This window comes from Rhinoderma darwinii, chromosome 2 (genome assembly GCF_050947455.1).
Source record: "Rhinoderma darwinii isolate aRhiDar2 chromosome 2, aRhiDar2.hap1, whole genome shotgun sequence".
NCBI classification, from domain to species: Eukaryota; Metazoa; Chordata; class Amphibia; order Anura; family Rhinodermatidae; genus Rhinoderma; species Rhinoderma darwinii.
This window is the reverse complement of record NC_134688.1, coordinates 68,024,567-68,051,443: the sequence shown is the minus strand read 5'-3', so window position 1 is coordinate 68,051,443 and position 26,877 is coordinate 68,024,567. Positions and strand designations below refer to the sequence as shown.

Here is a 26,877-nt window from a genome sequence, read left to right as displayed (position 1 = left end):
AGATGAAATGATTTGTGACTGTGCAAGGAAATCAATGTTTATATTCCGAGAATAAGCAGGGACAAAATACATCAATACAAAATATCAGATAATTTGGGGGTTTATTGGAAAAGCTGTAACTATACAGGGGAACAAAACGCAATACTGATAAAGTAGACACTGCCTACAATATTCTGGGGAGGTGTAACAGACCTCATGGTGCCACAGAAATCCACCGTTATTTCTAATACCTTTAAAATGTCACACTTTGAAGGTATGGATGTAATAATATCCCAGATTACTGCACCGAGAATGTCAGACATGATGTGATGTTACTATAGGTCGAAATACATCATTCTGCTCCTCAATGAATTACTATTCACCTGTCATATCTAGATAGTGAACTAAATGCAAGGACACATGACCTGCAAGTGGGTTGGGGCCTCACCTGACGCGAGAAGGTTTGGGGGGTGGCGTCATCTGACGCGAGAAGGTTTGGGGGGCGGCGTCACCTGAGGCGAGAAGGTTGGGGGGCGGCGTCGCCTGAGGCGAGAACGTTGGGGGGCGGCGTCGCCTGACGTGAGATGGCTGGGGGACGTCGCCTGACGTGAGAGTGCTGGGGGGTGTCGCCTGAGGTGTGTGTGTGTGTGTGTGTGTTGGGAGGCGTCACGTGACGCGCGTGTGTTAGGAGGTCACATGTCTTTTTTTTGCGGGGGATCTGTGACTGACGCCATGTTTAGTCCTATTCAGTTATGCCATGGATGCATTACATATATGTATATTCGAAAATGATAAAATTTTCTATTCTATAAATAAATAGAAAACAGAATACCCCTTTTCATACTCACTCAGTAACTCACAAACCAACTTTTAACCTTAGATAAGTATGATCTTTATAATATTAATCGATATTCGTAGTCTATATAACCCCTGTTCACCACCTAGACCCTACATAGATGTTCAATAAAGACTAAAAAGATGCTGCTTGTATTCCTCATCACAGAAGACCTCAGCAACTTCTAATTTTCACATAAATTGTACCATTTCAAAATATATTTGACAAATTATAATTGGAGTGAAGCTTGGCGAAGTGTTCTTCTCTAATACAGCGTTGGAGTATCACATACAGTATTATAAAGTTTACACATATTAATAGCTTCGTTCTTGAGAGGCTAAAATTCAATCACGTATTTACCGTCCGATCCCAGGTGAAGCAAGAAGTATTAATGCTGCTCACTAAACTAATTGTGAAACAAAGAAACAAGAAATAACAAGGTTCTCAGCTACAAGAAACTGACCCGTATTTGGGAGGTGGCTGAGATATCACTGTGAATGGCATCAATAATCTACATGAAGTCTCTCACCTTATACCCGGGTCCAAGCTGATGTATAGCAAAGATCTGCGCAGGGTTCAGGGCATCAATGAACACATACACTGCTCCAAGTTGACCACAAAACACTCTGTTAGCGTCGGCGGTCTCTGATGAACCAAGGAAGCATTTATCATAGCTCTGAAAAAAACATAAAAACATAAAAGCATACAGTAATATGGATATTACCGGGGAATATTAACCCTACAACCAACAATTAAGGTGTCAATGACTTGTCGTTGGAGACAAACCTCACCTTGTTATAAAAAGGGCAAGCATTTTTAATTTATACTGAAAGCTGCACTCTATTAAAATGCGTGAAACCTGTGGAAAGTTCAGCAAACACATCAAGTGGAAGAATGGCCAAATTATATTGCTTTTTCGCAACATAAGCAGAGATTAATATTCACATTTACATTAATATAATGTTATGGCATATCGCTAGGAGATGGGATAACATTATGAGTAGTGGCGGTCCAACCCGATAAGACACGGATTTCACCACAGATTCTGTGCCGAAATCTGGGTCTAATCTGACAATGTGCATCCTATGCATGTGAATGGGGTTTCTGAATTTTCGACAATGTGCATCCGCATGCTACTTATTGCCGCGGATTCTGCAACGTGGCTAATCCTTGTGCGGGTCAGCTGCACACCCATAGCACTTCCACAGCAGAAATGTCTCGTATTTCTGCCATCGATCATGAAGGAATCAGGTCAGATCTGTAATATGCAAATCCAACTAGTGTGAACATAGCCTTAGGGCTGTGCTACTTCCATTCATAACGGATGTTTAAAGTCTAGGCTGGTAAGGTTTGGTGCCATCTTATTTCACGTGGTCAGCTTCATCATTAAGATGTGGAAAGGCATTGAGGAGGAAGGGGGCACCAAGCTTTGGAAACGTAACGACAGTTTCCTATAATAGAATCAATGACATTGTCTCAAATACAGTTCCGGGCGCAGTGCCCTCAATACAGAGCTAGCCACATGGACCCCATAATAAAGCGAGCCTGCAACAGTATGCAGATAAGAGCATTATCTTACAACAATGCCAGTCTGCAACTGAGGAAGCCGTAAGTGACAGGAGCATACCCTATGGGGCATACACCTAAACTCTTGGCATGTACCTCCTAGTGTTCAGATACCACATAAGAAATGGTTAATATAGGCATGTGTGGAGTAAATTCCTGGCCGAAAGATACTATGATCATGGCTAGAATAAGTTAATATTTAAAGGGGTTTTCGGGGATTTTCTAGTGATGGTCTATGTTTAGAATAAGCCATCAATCGTGGGGGCCCAACTCCTGGCACTGCCACCGATCAGCAGAACAAGGAGGCAGCGGCGCTTCACTGTTTATACAGGCAGGATTGCGGCGGTGCCTCGTACTGCAGCTTCGTCCGTTCAAGTGAACAGGGCTGAACTGCAGTACCAGTCACAACCATATGGATGTCGTCGCCTTGATCGATGGGAGTCCTGGGGGTTGGAGTCTCACCGATCATACAATACATAGATAAGGATAGGCCATCATGTTAAAGTCCCAGACAACCACCTAAAACATTATGCTAAAAAATAAAATCTCAGTCCAATGCTGGTTTATGAATATCCATCCTACACAAGTGTCACTGGTAATACTATACGAATACCTAGAAATTTGAAGGTAATATGATCTATTACATTAACAGGGGTGATTTGGTGGAGCAATGAGGCTTCTTAAGGCAGTGACTTCCAGGATAATCTCCCATGAGCTCAGCGTCCTTATATGAATACTCACGTCGTTGGTGTTGACATGCCACGCCATGTCCCCATACGATACTAGCTGGCCATTTACATAGCAGCGGATTTCACTGTTCCTCCAACGGTTGTAGATGTGAACAATGCTGATCATGTACCACTGGAGCGAAAGAGATTATTAACAGATATGTCACCTTCACAGGAAAAGTATTATAGTATTTGCATATTTTCTGGCATTTGCAGTCAGTCAGGATTAATAGGTTACATTATATTCTACTATGGAAAATGAAGAAATTCAAGTCTCTGAGGAAGGCAAAGGTTTTATTTGCAACATCTCTGTAGGTCTAAGGCTATGTTCACATCTGCGTTGTGACATTCCGTTGTTCTGCTCCGTCAGAGGAACAGAACAAGGGAATAACGGAACCAACGGACACTGCCGGTTGCCGACGGAGCACATTGACTTTAATGGGTTCCGTCGGCTTTCCGTTGGTGTGTCCGTGATTTTACCGGAAACAATAGTGCATGCTGCACTATTGTCCCCGGTAAACCCGGATCTGCCCCTAACGGTGCCTCCGATGCAGATGTGAACAGAGCCGAATATCCTTTTCCAAGTGTAACAAATGTTTGGGAAAGTCTTATGAATAAAATGTCTGCCAGCTTTTTGGCCTTCTCATAAATGTGATAAATTTATCGCTTATATTTGCTTAGTTTTAGGACCCATTCACATTTAGCTGAAGTGGTGCAGATTTTTCAGCTTTTTTTCATCGCACAGTCCAAGAGCCATAACTTTATTCTTTCGTTTATGCAGCTGTACGATTGTGGTTTACTATGCAGTTAAAGGAATAGGTTTACTTTATTCCGCGGGTCGGCATGAATACGGTAAAACCAAATTAGTATGACTTTTTTTTACATTTTAGTACTTTTGCCCAATAAAAACATATTGTATGGAAAAAATAATTTTGTTGCTGCATTTTGTGAGACCCATAACTTTTTCATTTTTCCAATGAGGTAGCCATGTGAGGGCTTTTTTTTTTTTTTATGTGTTACTGCTTTATTGGTACCACTTTGGAGGTACCATTTTTTTGACTAACATAAAGAACAAAATTTGAGGGGAAATTTTTTAAAAAACAGCAATTCTGCAATTGTTCCCCCCCCCCCCACCCGTTTACTGTGCAGTAAAAATCACAAGTTAACTTTTTCTACGGGTCGTTCCGATTGCAATGGTGCCAAATATGTATTATTTTTTTAATGGTGATTTATTCATTTTATATTAAACTATATTCAACTTGATTTTTATCGCTTTTATAATGCATAGTATTCCAAAGCATTATTGCCTGTCAGTATTACACGGACAGGAGGTATGGCCTAATAGGCACATAGCTGTGGCAGACCTGCAGGCCCTTGTTAGGCCCCCGGCAGTCCTGGTAACCCATCGGTGAACCGCAAATGTGTTGCGGGCTGCGGATAAGCTGATAGAGCGGGCCCCCCTCTTCCTCTGCAAATACCTTATATGCCGCTGTCGCTATTGATCGCACAGGCACAGCTCCTTTGCATCATGATGTGTTTTAAGATTTAACATCCAGTGTATTGATTTCATTTTGGTGGCCACGAAAGTGCAACACTCTGCATTACTGGCACAGGCTCCACTATAGTCCCCCATTTAATTTTATTTGAATGGATGGAAAACAGATAATAACGGACAGCAACTAATTATTCACCCAAATACCTGGAATTGTAAGTAACTTGCAAAACAAAAAAAAACAAAAAAACAGGACACAAATGGATTGCAAGTGTGAACATAACCATAGACTTCAGTACATCACAGAGGTGGTCACAAGTTAATCTGCACTAAATATAAATTAGACCATACACAAGGCAGTAAAGCATAGGTAGACACCAATGACCGTGTGTCCCATATGGGCCCCTAGTATTCCAAATGCTAATTTTCACTTTGATCAATGTGTATGCTCTGTGTTTATACCTAACCATTCTAAAATAGCAGTAGAATCAACCTTATTCATGTTGGGGTTGATTAGGCGTCTATTCAATTACTGCCTACAGTGGGGAAATATATCAAAATAGGTGTTAAGAAAAAAACAACCAAATTAGATTATACCTTTTATTTTCCAGAGGCCCTTTTAAAAATGAAAACTGCAACCTGATTGGTTGCCATGAGCAACTGCTCTACTTTTTCTTTGCACCAGTTTTCATAAATCTCACCCAGTGTGTAGGAGTTCAGAGAGAGTCGAGCCATTCTGAGTAGGTACAATTACCACATTGTCAATCAGCTATTCAATTCCCATAGGGAGCAAGCACTGAAGTTCAATCATTATAACCAATGTGAAAAGGAAATATAAAACTCAATTGATCTAACTTAAGGATTTTAGATCCGCTGGTTCATAATTAAGTTTGTGTCATGACTAAAACCATTGTAAGACATATATCACAATCCCAGGATGTTATCCAGAGACATGTTATTAAATATGTCCACTGGAATTAGCCTAGACTGAGTTCACGTAGAAATCGGACGTATAGCGTTGTGTTTGTGACAGTCTTTAAAGAGAGGAGACGCAGAGAGAGAGAGAGAAAGAAAAAGAGAGAGAGAGAGAAAGAAAAAGAGAGAGAGAGAAAGAAAGGAGAAAGAGAGAGAAAGCGAGAGAGAAAGAAAGAGAGAGAAAGAGAAAGAAAGTAGTAAGAGAAAAAGGGAAGAAAGAGAGAAAGGAAAGAGAAAAAGAAAAAAAGAAAGAGAGAAAAAGAAAGAGAAAGAAAGAGAAAAAGAAAGAGAAAGAAAGAAAAAGAAAGAAAGAGAAAGAAAGAAAGAAAAAGAAAGAGAAAGAAAGAGAGAAAGAAAGAAAAAGAAAGAAAAAGAAAGAAAGAAAGAGAAAGAAAGAAAAAGAAAGAAAGAGAGAAAGAAAAAGAGAGAAAGAAAAAGAAAGAGAGAGAGAAAGCGAGAGAGAGAGAGAAAGAAAGAGAGAGAAAGAAAAAGAGAAAGAAAGAGAGAGAGAGAAAGTAGTAAGAGAAAAAGGGAAGAAAGAGAAAAAGGAAAGAGAAAAAAAGAAAAATAGAAAGAGAGAAAGAAAAAGAAAGAAAGAGAGAAAGAAAGAGAGAGAGAAAGAAAAAGAAAGAGAAAGAAAAAGAAAGAGAGAAAGAAAGAAAGAAAGAAAGAAAGAAAAAGAAAGAGAGAAAGAAAGAAAGGAAAGAAAGAAAAAGCGAAAGAAAGAAAAAGTAAGAGAAAAAAAAGGAGAGAAGGAAAGAGAAAAAGAAAGAACAAGTAAGCGGAAAACGAAAAAAAAAAAAAAAGAGTGAAAGCGAAAAAGAAAAATAGTTACAGTCAAAGAGAGACAAACAGAAAAGAGACAGAAATCGGCAGAGAGAGATAAAGTCCTAATATAAATCGGAATGGAGTAAAATGCTCCTCACTTTATTAGGAGATGCAGATATCATTTAAAGCAGTTTCTGCGCAAAATATTTTGACCCAAAAATGTATCTTTTCTATGCCAGAAAATTGGCGCGGATAGTATAATGAACTTCCCACTATATTTGCCCTTATGTTTTCACTATTTAAATAATAAGTGGAAGGAAGGCCATCATATGGGAATTTACTATCGGAAAGAGAAAATTGTGATTCTTGAAGTGCAGCAGGTTTATTTGTCCTCACTTACCTTGCGTGGCTGGAAGTCGTACTTCACACAGTGCTGGAAGCCTTTTCCTTTTGATTTCAGGGATGTGACTATCAAACAATTCCCCACAAAATGTGCAGAATAACCAACACCTTTACTTGTGCGAAAACTAAAAACAGAAAACCAAATACTTTTATTATTTTAACAATACAAGACAGGTAAGTATGACTGATAACTCAATATCTACACACAGATGAGTAAAAAAGAAAAAAACACAGCAGAGGCTACCTGTGCACAGGTGAATAACAAGGAGGAAGACCAGAAGGACAACCTCTACTGCAGGGGCGGACATACAGCCTATGAAGCCGCACAGAGGCCCGAATGAGAGGGGGCCCTCTCTGCCACTGTAGGAGTCAGACAGTAGTTGCAGTATATGTTGGATTATAGAATGTTAAATGTAATAAGAAAATGCAAGACCGGATGTGCATTAAATGTAAATCTGAGAAATGCCGCCAGCTTGGGCTTGTAAAGATCACAAAGAAAAATAGACCAAAACAGTCAAAATAGGTAAAATTGTAGAAACGGATTACTATATAAATATTCAGTAAGGATGGGATCAATGTAAAAACACAAGGGTGACATTCAACAGCCCATATGTATGTGATTGTATACAAAGTATTTATGATATGGAAACTGCAACGGCACAGGTTTTCTATATATGTCCAAGAAAAAAAAAAATTTAAAAAAAAAAAAAATAGGGAATCAGCAAGGACTTAGAATTATGATTAAGGATTTTGCATGGACTTTAAAGCTCACAAAACCTGTAGAAAATCGAGACAAACATTTCTAATGGGATGTATATTAAGTTTGATTTTATATTTTCTTCAGTTCTGCAAGGTTTTTTGTTTTTTTTAGAATTACATTAATACCATATCTGGCAAAATCACATTCTGTAGAACGCAAAGTGAAATTCCTTCGACCCAACAAGCAGTAATCCCGAAATTCTGATAATCCAGCTATTACATTTCATAAGATCAGAGCCAGAAGATTGAATAGAGAAAACCAATTATAAAGCAACACAGACTAAAAAAAACAATACGTCATAGTAATATTCTTTGTATTACCATTTTGTTTTTGAGTGGTCTTCCTCAGGGCCCTATATTGTTACAATCCATACAAGAAAATATTCAAAAAACTTCTAAAACTTTAAAGTAGTTTACACATCAAGTCCAGTTATTACTAGAACAAAGGAATTTTTTTGTGTACATTCTACAAATCTATAAATCACACAGAATAATAAAACATAAAATACATTCACTCACCAATAGAGGTAAGGTTTATCCTTATCAACATTTATATTGTTTAAAGGATCCATACGAAACCACGTGTTCAGTGTGAAACCATTCTGATAAGGCCACTTGGCAATAGGAGGCAGTGCAATAGCCTAAACGAGAAGGTTAGAAATGGCACATATAAGACCGCACACAAGAAACGATCACACATTATTTTACAGTATGTTCCGGTAGCAGTAACATCAGTCCTAGGATAAAAACAATCTGGAATCTGAAGCCATGATAAATCAAAACATAATGATTATTAACCTCAAGGTATAGAGTCTGTCCTGCAATGCTCTTATTATAATTAGAGAGGCTCGAGGGGGGAGGGGGGGTTCGGAGGTGACAAACTACAGTCATCAGTAAAATTGCTTAAAAAATCCAAATCTGCAAGCAAGGTTTTTTTTTGGTCTTTTCACTTACTTGCATTCCCCCACTTTTACACTGGGCAATGATCGGGCAGATTGGGCTGTCTCGTTGATCGGCGCTCATTGCACCGGCCAAAATTGGCCGGTGTAATGGAGACTTAAGCCTGTGAACAGGCCGTGTGCTACATGATGCAGAGAGAGGAATTCTAGGAGTCCTCTCCATTATATCGCTGAGCTTAGGACTCGTCCTCCGCCTGCAGCGCACAGGGCCCATTTGCAGGCTCCTGGCGAGGGAATGCGAGCAAAAAGATAAAACTTACAGATTCGGAATCATCGTCTTTTAAGTAATTAACTGATTATTGTAGTTTAGGGGGGTTTTCAGAGAGGACAGTCGCTTTAAGGGAAAAAGTTTTGGCTGGTCATGGTTGCCTCAGATACAGCACCTTAAAGGGAACCGGTCACTAGCATTTCACCTATTAAACTAGCAATACCTGTGGAAGTGGGTGAAAAATAATTTTTATGCAAAAGAGTCATATCTTCATTGGAAAAGAGTCATATCTTCATTGGAAAAGAGTCATACCTTCATTCCCCAAGCCTTTGAGTTAACCCTGCCTCCTTACTTTTGATTGACAACTCCTTGCCTCCCTACACCCCACACAAAATCCTGCACTTGTGCATCTATGTCCTGTTCTGGTGCGTGCGCACAACGGTACACCATAGCGGCCATGCACAGTAACTAGATTTGGATCCCGGACGAAGGGAAGGGTATCGGACCATACATGAGCGCTATCTCAGATGAGATTTTGGCATTCAAGGTGGGCCAGTTTTCGGCGGTGGGCGGGCATAAGAAGAGGAACGAACGAGACTGCCGGATTATTACCATAAAAGGCGCAAAATGTTTTAAGACCGTTATTTACAGTCGAAGGGGGAATTTAGGAAAAGGCATAACGGCAGTGAACTTTTGACAGCAGCGGCCAGCAAGGCGTGAGTAGAGTTTAATAGGTGAAATGCTGGTGACAGGTTTCCTTTAAAGGGCTTTTTATACGGGGTAATAATCACCATAACGATCCATCGAACATTTGTTCTCAATCATTGCCAAGAGTAAACATGCCCAGCGATCAATCGACAAACGCTAAAACGCTTCTTTGTCACTGAGCATATCTTTTATGCAGACATAAAAAGTGATTGCTTGTCAACAGCACATCCCCTTGTGTAAACAAGGGATATGCTGCCCACAATAATGTAAAGTGTATGAAAGGGGGTTTCGAAAGAACCCCTCGCGATAATAGCTACATATAAAATGCAAGTAAAACGAGCGCCGATCAACCTTCTAAATCGTCAATCGACGCCCCTTATGGGCAGTATACTAGTCCTTCTAAATTAATTAGAATATCATCAAAAAGTTAATTTATTTCAGTAATTTAATTCAAAAAGTGAAACTCATTACAAAGATTCATTACACACAGAGTGATCTATTTCCAGCATATTTTTTTTTATCTTAATGTTTAAGATTATGGCTAAAAGTTAATGAAAACCCCAAATTTAGTCTCTCAGAAAATTAGAATATTATATAAGCCCAATTTCAAAAATTATTTGTAATACAGAAATGTTGGCCTACTGAGATGTAGGTGCACTGTGTTAAATCAAGTCCAGGGTCAACGCAGCCGTCTACCAGGAGATTTTCGAGCACTTCATGCTTCCCTCTGCTGACCAGCTTTATGGAGATGTTGATTTCATTTTCCAGCAGAACTTGGCACCTGCCCACACTGCCAAAAGTACCAATACCTGGTTTAATAACCACAGTATCACTGCGCTTGATTGGCCAGCAAACTCACCTGACCTAAACCCCATAGAGAATTTTTGGGTATTGTCAAGAGGAAGAAGAGACACCAGACCCAACAATGCAGACGAGCTGAAGGCCACTATCAAAGCAACCTGGGCTTCCATAACACCTCAGCAGTGCCACAGGCTGATCGCCTCCATGCCACACCGCATTGATAACACCTCAGCAGTGCCACAGGCTGATCGCCTCCATGCCACGCCGCATTAATAACACCTCAGCAGTGCCACAGGCTGATCGCCTCCATGCCACGCCACATTAATAACACCTCAGCAGTGCCACAGGCTGATCGCCTCCATGCCACGCCGCATTGATAACACCTCAGCAGTGCCACAGGCTGACCGCCTCCATGCCACGCCACATTAATAACACCTCAGCAGTGCCACAGGCTGATCACCTCCATGCCACGCCGCATTAATAACACCTCAGCAGTGCCACAGGCTGATCGCCTCCATGCCACGCCGCATTGATAACACCTCAGCAGTGCCACAGGCTGACCGCCTCCATGCCACGCCACATTAATAACACCTCAGCAGTGCCACAGGCTGATCACCTCCATGCCACGCCGCATTAATAACACCTCAGCAGTGCCACAGGCTGATCGCCTCCATGCCACGCCGCATTGATAACACCTCAGCAGTGCCGCAGGCTGATCATCTCCATGCCACGCAGCATTGATGGAGTAATTCATGCAAAAGGAGCCCTGACCAAGTATTGAGGGCATATACTGTACATACTTTTCAGTAGGCCAACACTTCGGTATTAAAAATCATTTTTGAAATTGGGCTTATATAATATTCTAATTTTCTGAGACACAAAATTTTGGGTTTTCATTAACGGTTACCATAATCATCAACATTAAAAGAAAAAAATGCTGTAAATAGATCACTCTGTGTGTAATGAATCCATATAATATATGAGTTTCACTTTTTTAATTGAATTACTGAAATTAACTTATTGATGATATTCTAATTCATGGAGAAGGACTAGTAGTCTTCTGTAAAACAACCCTACTCTGCTCAATCCCGAACCAGAAAATGCAAACTTTGAGCAGAAGCAGTATTTCTAGAGCAGTAGAGGTCAACCAACATGTTGTGGGGACAGACGGACACACACACACACACACACACACACACCAGTATTTGTCGATGGCGTTTCCCTCCCTATATTTAAGTAAAAGCCGGTATTTCCAAAATATCCAAGATATATTTTAGGCAACATACACGTGAAAGGAACACAGACCACAGGTATACAAAAAAAAACAGATACATAAACATGACAACTTTTAGAGATGTGAAATATAGATCATTGCCCCTATATTAAAGAGGGGAAAAAGAAAAGCTTTTCTGTTCTTTATGATTAGGCAAAGCACTCCGCTTACAGGAGACGTATTCCTGGGAATGTGCCTTCCCCTTGGGCCACACATCCGGAACATGTGGCCCCCAGTAAGGATCTAGAGGTACACTTTAGTATAATGGGTAATAGGGGAAAGCAGCTCTATCAAGCCGGATTCAATTCAAATGAAGCCCCACTTTGGGGTCATTACTCATAACGCAAATGCCACATATATTTATTTAAAAAAAAGCTCCAAAAAGTTATCTGTTGTGACGCAGAATGCTGTATAAATCCAGTTTTACATAGAGGTATCGAATATTTTATTATCCATTTTTTTTCTCATACATAGTAGAATATATAGATTGGCTATAGGAACAGCTTTTTATAGGTATCAGGAAGACATACCCCATACTATAACAGAAATACTATACCCTTTGAAGACGTTAGGCATCAATAAAACACTTACTGCCGCACTCCGTCCTGGGAAATTGAAGAAGGTATCGGGTCCATGTCTCTGTGGCATTTGATTGAGTACTGATAACAATTTCACCGCATGCCTCGGCTGTCAAAACAGAGAGAGTAGCAAAAGCTAAGTGAAAGCACTCTCAGACAAATGTCCATAGACAGCAATAGATTACTAAATACTTAATTTAAGATTAGCTATTTGAGGCTACTTTAGAGACGTTCAATCAGCATTTGATTCTATGTGTCTCAGGAGACATTAGATGGTAACCTCAAGCTCTAAAAGCATTAATACAGGGACTGCAGACCCCGACCACAGCTTACCCAGATTCCATTTTCTCCCCGTAACATACTAAAGAGAAGCTTCAGCTCTTTGACTGTGATACTGTAGCTGGCGAGCACTCCCAACATGTCAACCAGAAGATCTAAAAAGAAGGTAGAGAAAAATAACATTAGTTCACCCTCAGCCTGCCCCTTTCCTTACTCCAGTGGGGTGTCCTCCTGACACTTTTAGAAGATTCAGACATTTCATAAATCTTCCTTCTTTCCATTATTCTGTTTTAATCCTAAATTTCACACTTTCATGAAGCCGTGCTGTGAGATCAAAGGGTCAAGAAAGCATCAGAGGCTGCAACACATCAGGAGGGAGCGGACAAGGACAAAATGTAAATGTTAATGCTTCAGGATCAACATTCAGTATAGGTAAAAAAGAGAAGTTTATGAGATTGTGTGAACACGTCATATTAAGGAAAATGTATGTGAGAGTGATAAGAGTGCAGAAAACATACATCAGTTGATCCCAATAAAGTTGAAGTCAAAATGTAGATGCCAACAAAACACAGACTGCCATGGTATGTATGAATGAATGTGTGCACCTATCCATTATATATGGGTAGTGAGAAGCCCAAAATAGGAGACCCCAGATGAAATATGATATCTTATAGGGGATACCATATTGAGGGGCTTTGTATGCAGAGGTTACATATATTTTATTTTCATACATTTCTTCTCAAGTTCACAGATACCACCCTACATGCAACCACTGTTTTGCCATTGGGAACCTCCTCTCTACCCGTCCTGTATTCATGGCTTCTCTTGTGCTTCGCTCCTCTCTTCTGAAACTCCCTCCCTCATTCCTTTTAGCAACCCTCCAAACCTTCATACACTCACTGAACACATACCTATTATAAAGAATATAAGTATATAACATATAACCGTATCCATTTCTTGTGCCTTGTAGATTGTAAACTGGTATGGGTGAAGTTCCTTCCTAATGTATCTTATGGGCACTGTTATTATTTCTCTGTACTGCAATGTCTGAGTTCAATGGTTACAGTAGGTCATCTTAATATTGTGCCATGTAAAGCCCTATAGAAATGAATAGCATTTTCTAAATATTAATGCTAATAATTTTAGGATAATCAAAGCACGTTGACTGTGGGTGTTCTCCTTGTGTTTCTTTTGTGTACTCCACAGAAAGGTTATAAGGACTTGCCCAAATGTGTATGTGTGAGACTAATGTATTAATAAGGTGGGCACCACAGCGGATACAAGCGGAGTGAAAGCATCAGACTGCACCTCCAAAATATCAAAATGTACTTTTATTTCAAAATATCACATAAATATAATTTTATACATCAAGTAATTAAAACCATTGAAAAACACTAAAAATTGGCCCCCGAATGTTAATAAAGTCAAGAAACCACCCATATGGCATAGATTATATATAACCGGAGTAAAAAAAAAATCATGATACAAATGAGTAGCCCCATAATGACCATAAAATATCCTATACAATACAAAAGGTCTATAGTACAAACCTTTGACACTTTACTTTTATTGCCAGATAGACATTTTGTATTGTATAGAATAGTAGTTTTTTTTTACTCCTGTAGTTTTGAATACTTGTCTGTGTATAAATTGATATCTATGTGATATTTTCCAATAAAAGTACATTTTGATATTTGGGAGGTGCAGTCTGATGTACATGTGTTTCTTTATTCTTTGAAATTCTCAAATGTGTACGTGCGGACAACATAAGGAACGACAGCAGGGAACGAGTGTGCTGAATTAGGAGACCGCAATATTCGTCATTTGTAAGCTCCACTAATTCAAGGTCTGATAAATGCGGATAATAAATATTTGTTAACATAAAGGTATCGCTCTATATGGACCAGGAAAATTAACCCTTAAATTAATGGCAAAAAATGTATTATCTAGGTGTGTATGTTTTTGCACACATGCGGTTAACTCCGCACTTGAGTTATGCGCTCTGCTACCTAGAGAACAATGAAAGAAGCCAGACTGTACTATACTGTAAGAAATAACAAATCAGACAGTTCACTGAGCTCTACAGGAAGATGGATAAAACCAACACATTCCACCCAGAGCACATCGCTCACATGCAATAATAATTCAGATAACTCCTGCTTATGGCTCATATCTTGTGGTAAAGATCCAAATACCTGCAAATCCTCCAGGTAGTGACGTCACCCCAATTAAGAAATCATATAACCCCATCAGCCAATCATGGATGCAACAGCATAGGGCCGTGCAAAGTCATGTCACGTCTCAATGGATGTGACGCTACTAGTCAGAGGACGTATGTCAATAAGAAATGAACGGTAACGGCGAAAGAAATCTTTTTTTCAAGACGGAGTATATTTTGAAAAAAAAAAGGTTGTTCGGAAAATGCCTTTAAATATACAAGGGAGTAAATGAATGTTAGGCTTCGTTTACATCTGCGCCAGTGTCCCGTTTCGACCGTAGGTTTCTGTTTCCATCACCATTCATTTCAACAGTGACAGATCTGGCGCCAATGGTTTCCGTTTGTCTCCGTCGTGCAAGGGTTCTGTAGTTTTGACGGAATCAATAGCGTAGTCGACTACGCTATTGATTCCGTCAAAACGACGGAACCCTTGCATAACCGAGACAAACGGAAACCTTGAATAACCTTTGGTTTACGTTTGTGTCAGTCAGGGTCCCGTTCCGATGGAAAGCTCTGTTGGAACGGGATCCTGGCGCAAATGTGAACGAAGCCTTAAAATACAAACATATCCACAACTTGAGGTAAAGTATATGATTAGATATTGGAACTAAAGCCTATCTAGGACATTTGTATCTCGGGGTGGACAATAAAACTACTACAATAGTTTCTTAAAAGTCCCATTTATTACCTGTATTTTCATCGTGGTCTCTAAGGGTGTTTACACAGAGTCCTTTGACGCGGATTTTGACATGGAAACCATGTTGGAATCAGCAGCAAAAAAAAAAATGACAAAAATCTACCCGCATTGATTTCAATGGGACACAGAGGCGTGCCCTTTCTTGGAGCGGTTTCCACCTCGGTACCTCCATTGACACCAATGAAAGGCGAAAAAAACAACAAAAAACCAGCCGCTTATTTGAAGTGTTTTTTGCCACGTTGTTTGACGTTTAAGAACCCCCATGGTTTTTGCATCGGATTCATTAGATCTTTATTGAATTGTATTTCCCAGCTTGTTTTTTAAAAAAAACAACACAAAAACAAACAAAAAAAAGTTAGATTCTAGATTGTAAACTTTGTTCTGGGGTTCAGGAGCTCTACATGTCCCCTTGTTTTTTTTAATTCAACCAAAGGTCTGTGCTTGCAAAATATCAGAAGGCATTTGTCATGCACCATATTTAGTATCCTAAGATACTAGAATGAGAAAGCCAAGTACAGTACCTGCGATCATGTCATCTACAGAGCTCATCTTCAGGAGAACTTGCTCAATGAGTCCAACTTCAGTGCTGGTCTGCAGGTTCCGGACACTCTTCCGTAGAATAGCTGTGAACATGCTCCAGATTTCGGCCTGGCACGTTATATCACAGTGCTCCAGCAGCTCCGACATACAGGTAATGCTCTCAGCATCTTGAATGATAAAATTCATCTCCAGATCAAATTCTCCACCGACCAGCTGAAAACGGAAAGAAGAATTGTAAACATTAATGTCCCGCAGCATTCAATTACACAACGAGGGTACGGGAAGAATTATAACACTGAGATGAACCGTGTGCCAAAAGTCTAATTATAATGAAACAATGTCACGTAATTAGATGCTTTACTTAACAAGACTTCAAACAAATATGCAAAAATACAAACAATTTGTTCTACGGCGACGGAACATTCAAAGTTATTAATAAATGAGCACATAAAGGACGAGAGTCTTAATATTTTCTATTTCTTTTGCAAAAAGCAAAGTAAACATTACAATATTTTTTTTCCGTGTGTAAGGAGAGTCACAGGCGAAACGATTCCTCGACAGTTTATGATAATTATTATGTCTATGGTATGAACAAGATTGGTTCCAAACAGTAGAAACCTGTTTCATTGGTAGGAACACTTCATTTGAATAAAAAAAAACAAAAAAAACGTGGTGGTTAGAAAGGTAAAAAAGACCACGACTGTGGATAGTGTTTCCCACTCTTGTTGGTCAATACAAGGGAATGATGTTTGACCCAGTGCAAATGGTATGACATGAGAAATATTCATGTTTAAAGAGGCTCTGTCACCACATTATAAGTGCCCTGTCTCCTATATAAGAAGATCGGCGCTATAATGTAGGTGACAGTGATGAACCACTTTATTAGCGGTTTTTAGCTTTATGCTAATGAGTTTCTTAATGCCCAAGTGGGCGTTGTACAGAGGAGTGTATGACGCTGACCAATCAGTGACCAATCAGCGTCATAAACTTCTCTCCATTCATTTACACTGCACTAGCGATATAGTTATATCGTTATGTGCAGCCACATAAACACACTATAACATTGCTGTAGTGTCCTGGTAATGAATATACATTACCTCCAGCCAGGACGTGATGTTTATTCAGAATCCTGACACTTCTGAATCTTTTCTGTGAGATTCCAGCAAGGCAAGCGTAATCTCGCGAGATTACGATGTAACCTGTTATTTCAAACGAGATTACGCTTGCCTTGCTGGAATCTCACAGAAAAGATTCAGAAGTGTCAGGATTCTGAATAAACATCACGTCCAGGCTGGTAGTGATGTATATTCATTATCAGGACACTACAGCAATGTTAGTGTTTGTATATGTAGCAGCACATAACTATATAACTATATCGCTAGTACAGTGTAAATGAATGGAGAGAAGTGTATGAGGCTGATTGGTCACTGATTGGTCAGCGTCATACACTTCTCTGTACAACGCCCACTTGGTCTAAAGTAAAACACGCCCAGTTGGGCATTAAGAAATTCATTAGCATAAAGCTAAAAATCGCTCATAAAGTGGTTTCAAATAGATCGTTTTTCTAAATAAAAAGCATTACTGTCCCCTACATTACAGCGCCGATCCCCTTATGTAGGAGACAGGGCACTTATAATGTGGTGACAGAGCCTCTTTAAGGCCAAATTAAGATCCACATGGCAGAGACTATATGGAGGCACGCAGAGTCTCATATGGCGCCATACTACGGGGCTGTAGAAACTATGTGCGCCTCCATACGGCACTTGCAGATTCTGTATACTCCCCTGCTCCGTAATACAGAATCTGATGGAACAAAACACAAAATAACCCAATATAAAATCGGAGGCATACTGAGGTACAATAGGGCCCCATAGACTTAATATGCCACCCATTGTAGTCCAAGTACAAGTTGAAGGTTGTACCGAGTCATAATAGTATTTGCACCCAAGCATTTTAAGTTTGGAAGTCTCTCACCCACTTTATCACTTTTAAAAGATAACAAAAAAAAAAAAAAGGTTATTTGAGGTTTATTTCAAGTGTATCCATTCCATAATGAATACATTGATGAGTATCTAACTACCATATTATTCACAAAACACCTCAATATTACTCAGAAATGCTGGAATGCTGGTTTAGTGCTTCCGTATCAACTGGCAGCACAACTGGCACTGCTACATATGCCTTGGACCATTTATGCAGTGCCAGTGTGATCTCTTGTTGGAAAATCTATAAATATGGAAAGTCTTGACATCTCTGTATACATAGCCTGGTTTGTGAATTGAACTGTATAGAACAAGCCTGTGTCATAGAGTACAATTAGACTGTATGAGAAGCACATACGGTATTCTATGTCAATCTACTGCAACACATGGCAGCAGTTGGTAAAGTATATAGAGAGTTGCATATTACAGGTGAAGCGCCCTTAGTAGTCTAAACATACAGAATCAATAAAGCACAGAGTGAAGGTTAAGAGGCAAGGTCATTCGTGGATTGCTGAAAGAAGAAATCTCATTTGTGTACACAATTAATTCTACTAAAAGCTTTACAAGTAACCAAATGTACATGAGAATTGCAGAGGGGGAAGGCATCGAACTAACCAATTAACCTTGTAATGTACTGCAATACGGACAAGGAAGGAAAGACTGTGTGACCTAACCGATATCCTCACTAGTGAACTATAACCGCAACAGTATGAATAAAACATAAAATCCCAGCAACATAATGAAAGGAATTGGAGAGAAAATTCTTATTCCCAAATTATAAAGCAAGTGGGTGTCAAAAAGCTTGGAAACGACCAGTGTCTGGGGAAGCAGCAGCACCTGCACAGTGACAACTGGAGCTCTGAATGTAGACTGCCACAAGCTGGCAGAGTACAGCATCAAGCAAAATATAGAATTAAAGGGGTTGCATACATTCCAGTAAATAAGGTATATATAACAGTGAATGTAACGTTCTCTAACTTCGTAATCTATAGATCCCCATGTAAAAATTAGTCAAATGACCACTGAAATACAGTTGTTTAATAAGGTGGTTCTGCACATAGAGATCAATGTATGACGGAGACCTTGTCAGGATAAGCCCATCAAGATAATTGTGGGTCATATGATCAGGATGTTTGTATACAGATGATCAGAAGGGGATCTAGAATACAATAATCCCGAATACCGTACAGTGCGTTTATGACAGTGTGACCTAAAACTGATTATTTCCAGTCCAATGAATACAAACCTCTCCATGGCAACACAAAGTTTAACGGGTCAAATGTATGATCAGGACTACATATGTGTAGTGTACTAGAGTTACACTACCTAACATGTATATATGATGTTGACATGTTTTCCATGCTGTTGCACTTTATGGTTTTTGTACCTTTAAGAACATTATTGGCAGATTTTGGACACCGGAAACAGCAGGGTCATTATAGAGAATCACTAAGATGCTTCTGGAAAAGGGGTGGAGCTGCGGCCGGGGTTGTCTGACTCCTCCCTGTTGACAGTTGAGACTAGGGCAGGATGAGGTAAAGTAACGAAGGTCTCCAGCTGAGGTAGACTTTGTGAGGTGAATATTCGTTGGACTTAACACCTAAGACTAGGTTACACGTTCACTGGATAAGTTCATATAAGGATTTATGCGGAGTTAGCCTGTTATTAGAATACACCATGACAAGACAGACAGACATGATGTCATGAGAGACATGCTTGGCACCATTACTTGTCCTTGGTGATGTATGGAACATTAAACAAGGTTCAAGAAGGCTCCGTGTGCCCATCAACTGCTTTGTCAGTTTTTGCCCTAAACAGACGCCTTGGGTCAGGATCACACACACAGTTTTGATGCAGTTTTTCGCGCAGTTTTTTTTTAACCAAAATCAGACGTGGACACAAAAGAAAGTAGATACCTCAATCTGGAAAACTGTCCAGACTGGGACCCGAACGTGCGCCCTGTTGGTGGATGTAGTGTACCATGCAAGGAGAGGAGATACTAGCGCACCGCTCTCACTGTGTACCGGCATTAACAAATCCCCTGTATTTCTAAATATCCAAATTTCAATATATACTGCATAAATAAGCATGCATGTTTCTATATATCATATGTAAAAAATAAACAAATTGTACAATACCAGTCCGAATAACCGTACCATCCAGTGCCTACATACAGTGATCGTGCTATACAGTGAAACCGTCACAGTGCCCAACTAGTGGCACCTAAATTATAACGCAGCTGGTGATGTGGGTGCCAGACAGGCTGTTTAAACAAGGCTACGTGTGGTGGTAGTGATGGGGTGGTGCAGGCCCTTGATTGGTGGAGACCCCTGGGGCAATTATCCCTTTTGCCCATGCAATAATCTGGTTCTAATATGCAGAGGTAATAATTCATAGTTTGCGTAAACATCCATCTAATGACCAAATTAATATAAAAAGTGGTTAAATGTCGACCGGCACGAAAAAGATAACGGAGTGACAACAATTTCCGACGTTATTCTGTTTGCTTCATCACTTCAGCAAAGCTTTGAATTTCCCCATAATCCTCTCTGGTGCGTTTCAAAAGGAGTACGCACATAGGTGTTTACCCAAATATCTTGCTGCTCCTTATTACACAGATCACAACAGAGCAGCAGACTGTAGTACAACATTTGCTCCAGGAAGGAAGCGTGTAGTGTACATTTACTATTATAATAGTAATTATCACGGAGACTGGTACTCCACGGACTGCGAGATTGAGAGTTTACATGTCAATATAACCTCCCTAGAGTCGCTGCAGCGCACACGGTGCGGCGAAGTTTAAACCAAGGCGCATGATAGTAACAGCCAAGTAGTAGGGCCTATTAAAAATAAATGACATTGACAGACAGTCCAGAGTTCACGGCTGAGATTTATTTCTATTATTCATAGGGTCGTTTAAAAACCTATTGTGATAAACAGCCCATTAACTTTGCTAGGAAAGAATGCATCTGCCAGCGCCCGAGGCGGATACGGTTTAATTACAAAGTGTGCATTAAAAGTCTTCTAAGTGAGGCAGGGAGCTATATATTTACACAGGAGGAAAGCGGCTGACGTTTTTTGGCACATTTCTGTTACAGCCGGACATATAAACAAGATTTTTCTTTATTCTGAAATGATTGGTGAAACGTCAAAGGAATAAACACAATTAGCCTTGGAATTATAGAGGACAAGTCGACAAGATCAAATGCCAGGGCTCAGTAGACGGAGAATGGGGTCACTTCAAACCACTTTAAGACCCTTAATTGCTTTCGGCTTAGTCGTTTGTCAAAATCAATTATATTTCCAATAACTGCTACTTTCCCACTATGTCAGAAAACATGCTTTGATCACTGCTTTTTAGGGCGCTACAGCAAGAGGTGAGCATCGATTATAGCAAAAATGGCAAATTCCGGGAAAAAGTGGGAATATCAGCATTGCCGGGGCGCTTCTTCATAAGAAGACCCATCCGTGGTCTGTGCAGCACAGATATTGAAGTTTCTTCCTGAGCAAAAAACTTTAAAGGTCTACATAGAGTGGTATAATTCATGCTGTCTGTATATATACTACTCCTGTTAGATGAAAGGAGCAGATCATAACCTACTCTATAGGGGCATACACAGGATTTTCTCATGGGGGGAGTGGGGTTTTAAAAAAAAAAAAATCCTTATAAAGCTTTGGAAAGACTCTGAGTGTTGGTTGTGCATGGGATTAGAGACGTCAATTACACATAACAAATAAGACACCAGAGAAGAATTCTTGGATAAATAATGGCCGCTGTATTTATTAAGGGGTCACCATACAATAAAAGTTCATAAATAATCATGAATAAAATTAAAAAATGACCAATAACAACATGGCTTAGTCCTACAGACGCAACCTTAGGAGTCTAATTTAAAGTGATCACTACGTAACGACCTTGTCCACCCATATTTAACTGTTGACCACCCCACTAAAAATACAGCGACTTCGAGGAGGGCAGGAACAGAATACTATAGGGTTTTAGGAGCCATCACTAAAGTACCAGAAAATTCGAACATTTAGAGGCCCAACATTCAGAACTTCCATACACATCAACAGAAAACGTCGCAATTTCTTGTTGCACTGGCTGCCCGGCACATGGGTTTGCTCTTAAAGTCTTGAAAATACTCCAAAATGGTTTCAACATGACCTACAGATTTCATAAAGATGGCTCTGGATCATAGGCATTTACATTTCAGATTAGCGAGCTATACAGCGAGTGTTTAAAATGAAGCGAGACAGATGACAAAATGATGGAGACTTAATACAAAAGGTGGGGGGGCAAACATTGTTCGCTTTCTATAGGGATTTTTATTTTTTAATTGTAAAATATAAAGGATTTATTAAGAGACGTGAAATTGAAATAATAATAATTTGTTTTCATCTCTAGAACTATTGACCTTTTGGCGGCTAAAGGGAGATCAAACAGAATAAAATTGAGAAAGCCATACAAGTATTACTATCATATGATACAATTTAAAAAGGTTTAAAGTTATAGAAATTAATAATTTTCAATATAAAATAAAAGACAAAAAGGAATGAAGAAATAGTACAGGGTGGGCCATTTATATGGATACACCTAAATAAAATGGGAATGGTTGGTGATATTAACTTCCTGTTTGTGGCACATTAGTATATGGGAGGGGGGAAACTTTTCAAGCTGGGTGTTGACCATGGCTGCCATTTTGAAGTCAGCCATTTTGTATCCAACTTTAGTTTTTTCAATGGGAAGAGGGTCATGTGACACATCAAACTTATCGAGAATTTCACAAGAAAAACAATGGTGTGCTTGGTTTTAACGTTACTTTATTCTTTCATGAGTTATTTACAAGTTTCCGACCACTTATAAAATGTGTTCAAAGTGCTGCCCATTGTGTTGGATTGTCAATGCAACCCTCTTCTCCCACTCTTCACACACTGATAGCAACACCGCAGAAGAAATGCTAGCACAGGCTTCCAGTATCCGTAATTTCAGTTGCTGCACATCTCGTATCTTCACAGCATAGACAATTGCCTTCAGATGACCCCAAAGATAAAAGTCTAAGGGAGTCAGATCGGGAGACCTAGGGGGCCATTCAACTGGCCCACGACGACCAATCCACTTTCCAGGAAACTGTTCATCTAGGAATGCTCGGACCTGACACCCATAATGACATAAATAACTCATGAATGAATAAAGTAACGTTAAAACCAAGCACACCATTGTTTTTCTTGTGAAATTCTCGATAAGTTTGATGTGTCACATGACCCTCTTCCCATTGAAAAAACTAAAGTTGGATACAAAATGGCCGACTTCAAGATGGCCGCCATGGTCAACACCCAGCTTGAAAAGTTTCCCCCCTCCCATATACTAATGTGCCACAAACAGGAAGTTAATATCACCAACCATTCCCATTTTATTTAGGTGTATCCATATAAATGGCCCACCCTGTATATGAATGCCTAATATAAAATAGAAGGCAAAAAGGATAAATAAGAAATGTAAAAATCGTACATGAATGCCATAATCAAATTATAGGCCTTTTATAATAAAATGATTAAAAAAAATTCTATCAGTAGCTGCTGCAAAGAAATTTATTCTAATGACGGAGAATAGACATTACTTTTTCTAGAGAAGCTGAAACAAAGAAAACGCTGGCGGTATGGACGCAGCAGTGAAGCAGGTAGGAGAATATACAGCACATTGCTGAGAGCGATAAGCCAGGAAAACCGAGCACAGAACTAACCCTTTCGCTATCAAAATGCACAAGTCAGTGTGAACTAGGACACAATCCTAAAAAATGATGGACACATTGGATTTCCAGTGTGTAATGTACGGAGCAACTCATCCCATCTTTGAATATTATTTTTTACCTCTATGAAATGCTTATTTTTTTAATACTTTTTTTGGTTTCTTCTTAGTGTCTCTTTTATTAATTTTTTTATACAAAAAAAATTCTACTTCAATTTTCAAATTTCAACTTCTGTTCATTTTATCTGACATAAATTCTCCTAATGGGGAATACCAGTATAATATGGCACGTGAAGAGGGATTTATTTTTCTCCTGAATGCAAACATATAAAAGCGGATGTGCGCGAAGGTAAAGTATTCGCCAATACCACGACATGAGCGCTGTGTTACAGATCCGCAATACGCCATATGCACGTGGCCTTAGGCGGCATTCACGCACAGCTGTAATATGGCTCCGTGGGAGAACGATACATTCAGACCTAAAAATGGGATTCTGTCCTGTAGCGTATTCTTTCAGGAAAACCTTTACTAAACCAGACCTGACCATTGCTCTAATATAAGCCTCCAAAATGGAGCTGTATTATGGATAGCGTACATGTGTGAATGCAGGCTATAAAAGACTTGGCCTGACCATTCAGATAAGGCAATTGCTGTCCCAACCTCCCATTAAAATAGAAGTTTTCTACTATTTATGACTAACGAACAGGCATATACATATATACCAGTACATTATACTATAGTTAAAAATCCCCCTATGGAATGAAAAAAGGAAAATTAATAAAAAATAAAATAAATCTGTTAATAAAAAAAACAAAAACACAAAAATTAACATTTATAAACTGTATTAATCCCTTAACAACAAGGCTATTTTAAACCAATTTTAAACTTTTCTTTATTTTTGCGTCGACATAGCTGTATGAGGGCTTGTTTTTTGCAGACAAGTTATATATATATATTTTTTTTTTAATAGCACCATTTTGGGGTACTTATAATTTATTGATTAACTTTATTCAGTGGGTCGTTACGATTGGTTCTTATCACTTTTATACAGTAAAAACACTTTTTTTTTCGAAATTATTTGTTTTTGTGCCGCCATATTTTAAGAGCCGTAACTTTTTTATTTTTCGCTGACATCGCTGTATGAGGGCTTTTTTTTGTGGGATACCTTTTTTTATAAAAAAAATAAATTTGAAGGCAGGATGAACAGAAAACATCAATTCCGGCATTGTTTTTTATTGTATTTTTTACAGCGTTCACCGTGCGGGTTAAATAATGCAATTGTTTTATAGTTGGGATAGTTACGGACGCGGCGATAGCAAATGTGTGTAACTTTTCACTTTTTTTTCATAATAAAGCATTTTGTAAAGGGGAAAAAGTGGGTTTTAATTTTTTTTACTTGGGACTTTTTTTTTACTTTTTTTTCGTCTCACTAGGGGTCTTTACCGTGCGATCTTTTGTTCACTTTTATAATACACTGCAATACTTCTGTATTATGCCAGTGTAAAACTGACAGCCATCTGTTAAGCTATGCCTCTGGCATGGCCTAACATGCATTTTTTAAAGGCAGACCTGAGGGCCTTTCTTAGGCCCCCAGGCTGCCATAGAAACCATCCGCAACCCGCAATTTCCTCGCGGGATGCCGGTGGGGTGTGAAAGGGATCCCCTCCTTCTAAAAACACTCAAATGTGGCACTCGCTATTGAGCGTCACATCGGAGGGGTTAAACATGCTCGGCGAGGGGTCTCCGATCGTTGCTCTGAAGCCAGAGGCGGTTAGGAAAAGCCCGGGCTTCAGGAGATCCCTGCCCGATGCGGGAAAACTCCTTCTAAAGCGCCGACGTGAAAAGGCGACGTTCAGAAGAACTACCCTTAATGGCCGATGTAGAAACACTAAGGCGGTCGTTAAGGGGTTAAATATAAGTTCCAAAAAATAAATTGAACAGATATTTGGTATTGTCAGACCGTAACAGCCTGCACATCAAATTTAGATCATATTTTATAATAATCGGTGTATGCTGTAAAAAATTAACACTGAAGCAGAACGGCTTTTTTCTGCATTTTTGTAAAAATAAAAATATTTAAATTACAACGCTGATGTATATGTATCAAAAGACGGCACCTTCACGAAGTACAAATCGTCTCGCCAAAAACAAAGCCTCATGCAGCTACGTCAAACAAAAAATTAAACATTTTTGACTACCGGGATGCAAAGAGGAAGAATAAAAAAATATTGCTCTGGTCCTCAAGACCAAAATTTGCCCAGTTCTTAAGGGGTTAAATCACTTTAATGGGGGGACAAGCGGCAATACCAGACAAGGCCCATCATGGCGCCGTTTTTGGAAAGTTTATTTCTAACCGCTTTCATACCACCATTAATTGCTGTACATCATCCAAGGGAAGGCAGAGCAGAAAGCATAACAATCATCCAGCTACTACTGTGCCTGTAAATAAAGAGCAGTCTCTCTCCCTCATACACCCTTTTCCCTGTAATACAAGGTGAAATTTCCCTGAGGAGTCTTTAAAAATCACGGACTTCGATGTCAAAATCATGAGTCAGTTTTGTTCATGTGCAATTCTAATGACAAAACAGAACAAGACAAGGTTAAGACAAAGCGAGGTGATAACAGAAGAGATGTCACGGCTGCCAAAGAGATGTACAAAGGGAAGATCAACCAAAACTAGACCGTCCCTTCCACATAAAGCCTCACTCACATGACCATTGATCGGGCTGTAAACTACCAATCCTAGTCCTTGTATTTAGGTCCATAATGCCTTCGAGTTACTACCGCAACCGTTCCGTATGTCTGTACATTACGGCCATGTTGTTAGCATGTGTCATTCGTATTTTGCAGGCCACATGCTATATGGTCTGGCAAACAATAGAAAAGTCATATTGCTTAATCAGAATCATAAAGTGATTCTGATCATCTACAATACACCGAGTACATCAGTGACAAGATGCTTAGAGTGGTTGTCCTTCCTCTTCCCCACATAGTAGCAAAGAGATCTAATATGTGCCCAGGCTGGAGCCCACCGTACACCTTTTTCTATCTAATTGCTATAAGGGAAATTAGGTTTTCATACATGAACATTCTGGTGGTCATAGCTGCAGTGTAAATCATGGAGGAACAGAACAGTGGCCTGAGGTTGTTTTAAGACAGGAAATGGAATTCAAAGCGCGTCAGACTTCCATGGGATAATCCAGTCACTGACCAAAGCCGTGTCCTATTGAAGAAGAGTAAAAATGCGGCCAAGCTCTTTTAAGTAGTTAACTCATGAAGAGACAGGGGGTTGTATTATGGAAACAACCACTCTTGTGATCGCCAGGTGTCCGGCTTCATACAGCTTTGGCAAACTGGATTTTGCCAAGGGAAGTATCAGTC

The 26,877-nt window shown here is 39.5% G+C and overlaps 1 protein-coding gene across 6 annotated transcripts in view; it reads right to left on the bottom strand.

The window, feature by feature from the left end:
• The window catches only part of NBEA (neurobeachin), a 575,138-nt gene that overhangs the window by 424,060 nt on the left and 124,201 nt on the right, over nucleotides 1–26,877 (bottom strand). For all 6 annotated transcript variants that reach the window (XM_075851713.1, XM_075851718.1, XM_075851715.1 and 3 more), the window contains exons 2-8: nucleotides 15,747–15,978; nucleotides 12,365–12,465; nucleotides 12,045–12,140; nucleotides 8,024–8,145; nucleotides 6,744–6,870; nucleotides 3,122–3,241; nucleotides 1,344–1,490 (exon numbers count right to left, since the gene is read on the bottom strand). In XM_075851713.1, the coding sequence (XP_075707828.1) occupies nucleotides 1,344–1,490; nucleotides 3,122–3,241; nucleotides 6,744–6,870; nucleotides 8,024–8,145; nucleotides 12,045–12,140; nucleotides 12,365–12,465; nucleotides 15,747–15,978 (945 nt within the window). The remainder of the gene's footprint in view (nucleotides 1–1,343; nucleotides 1,491–3,121; nucleotides 3,242–6,743; nucleotides 6,871–8,023; nucleotides 8,146–12,044; nucleotides 12,141–12,364; nucleotides 12,466–15,746; nucleotides 15,979–26,877) is intronic.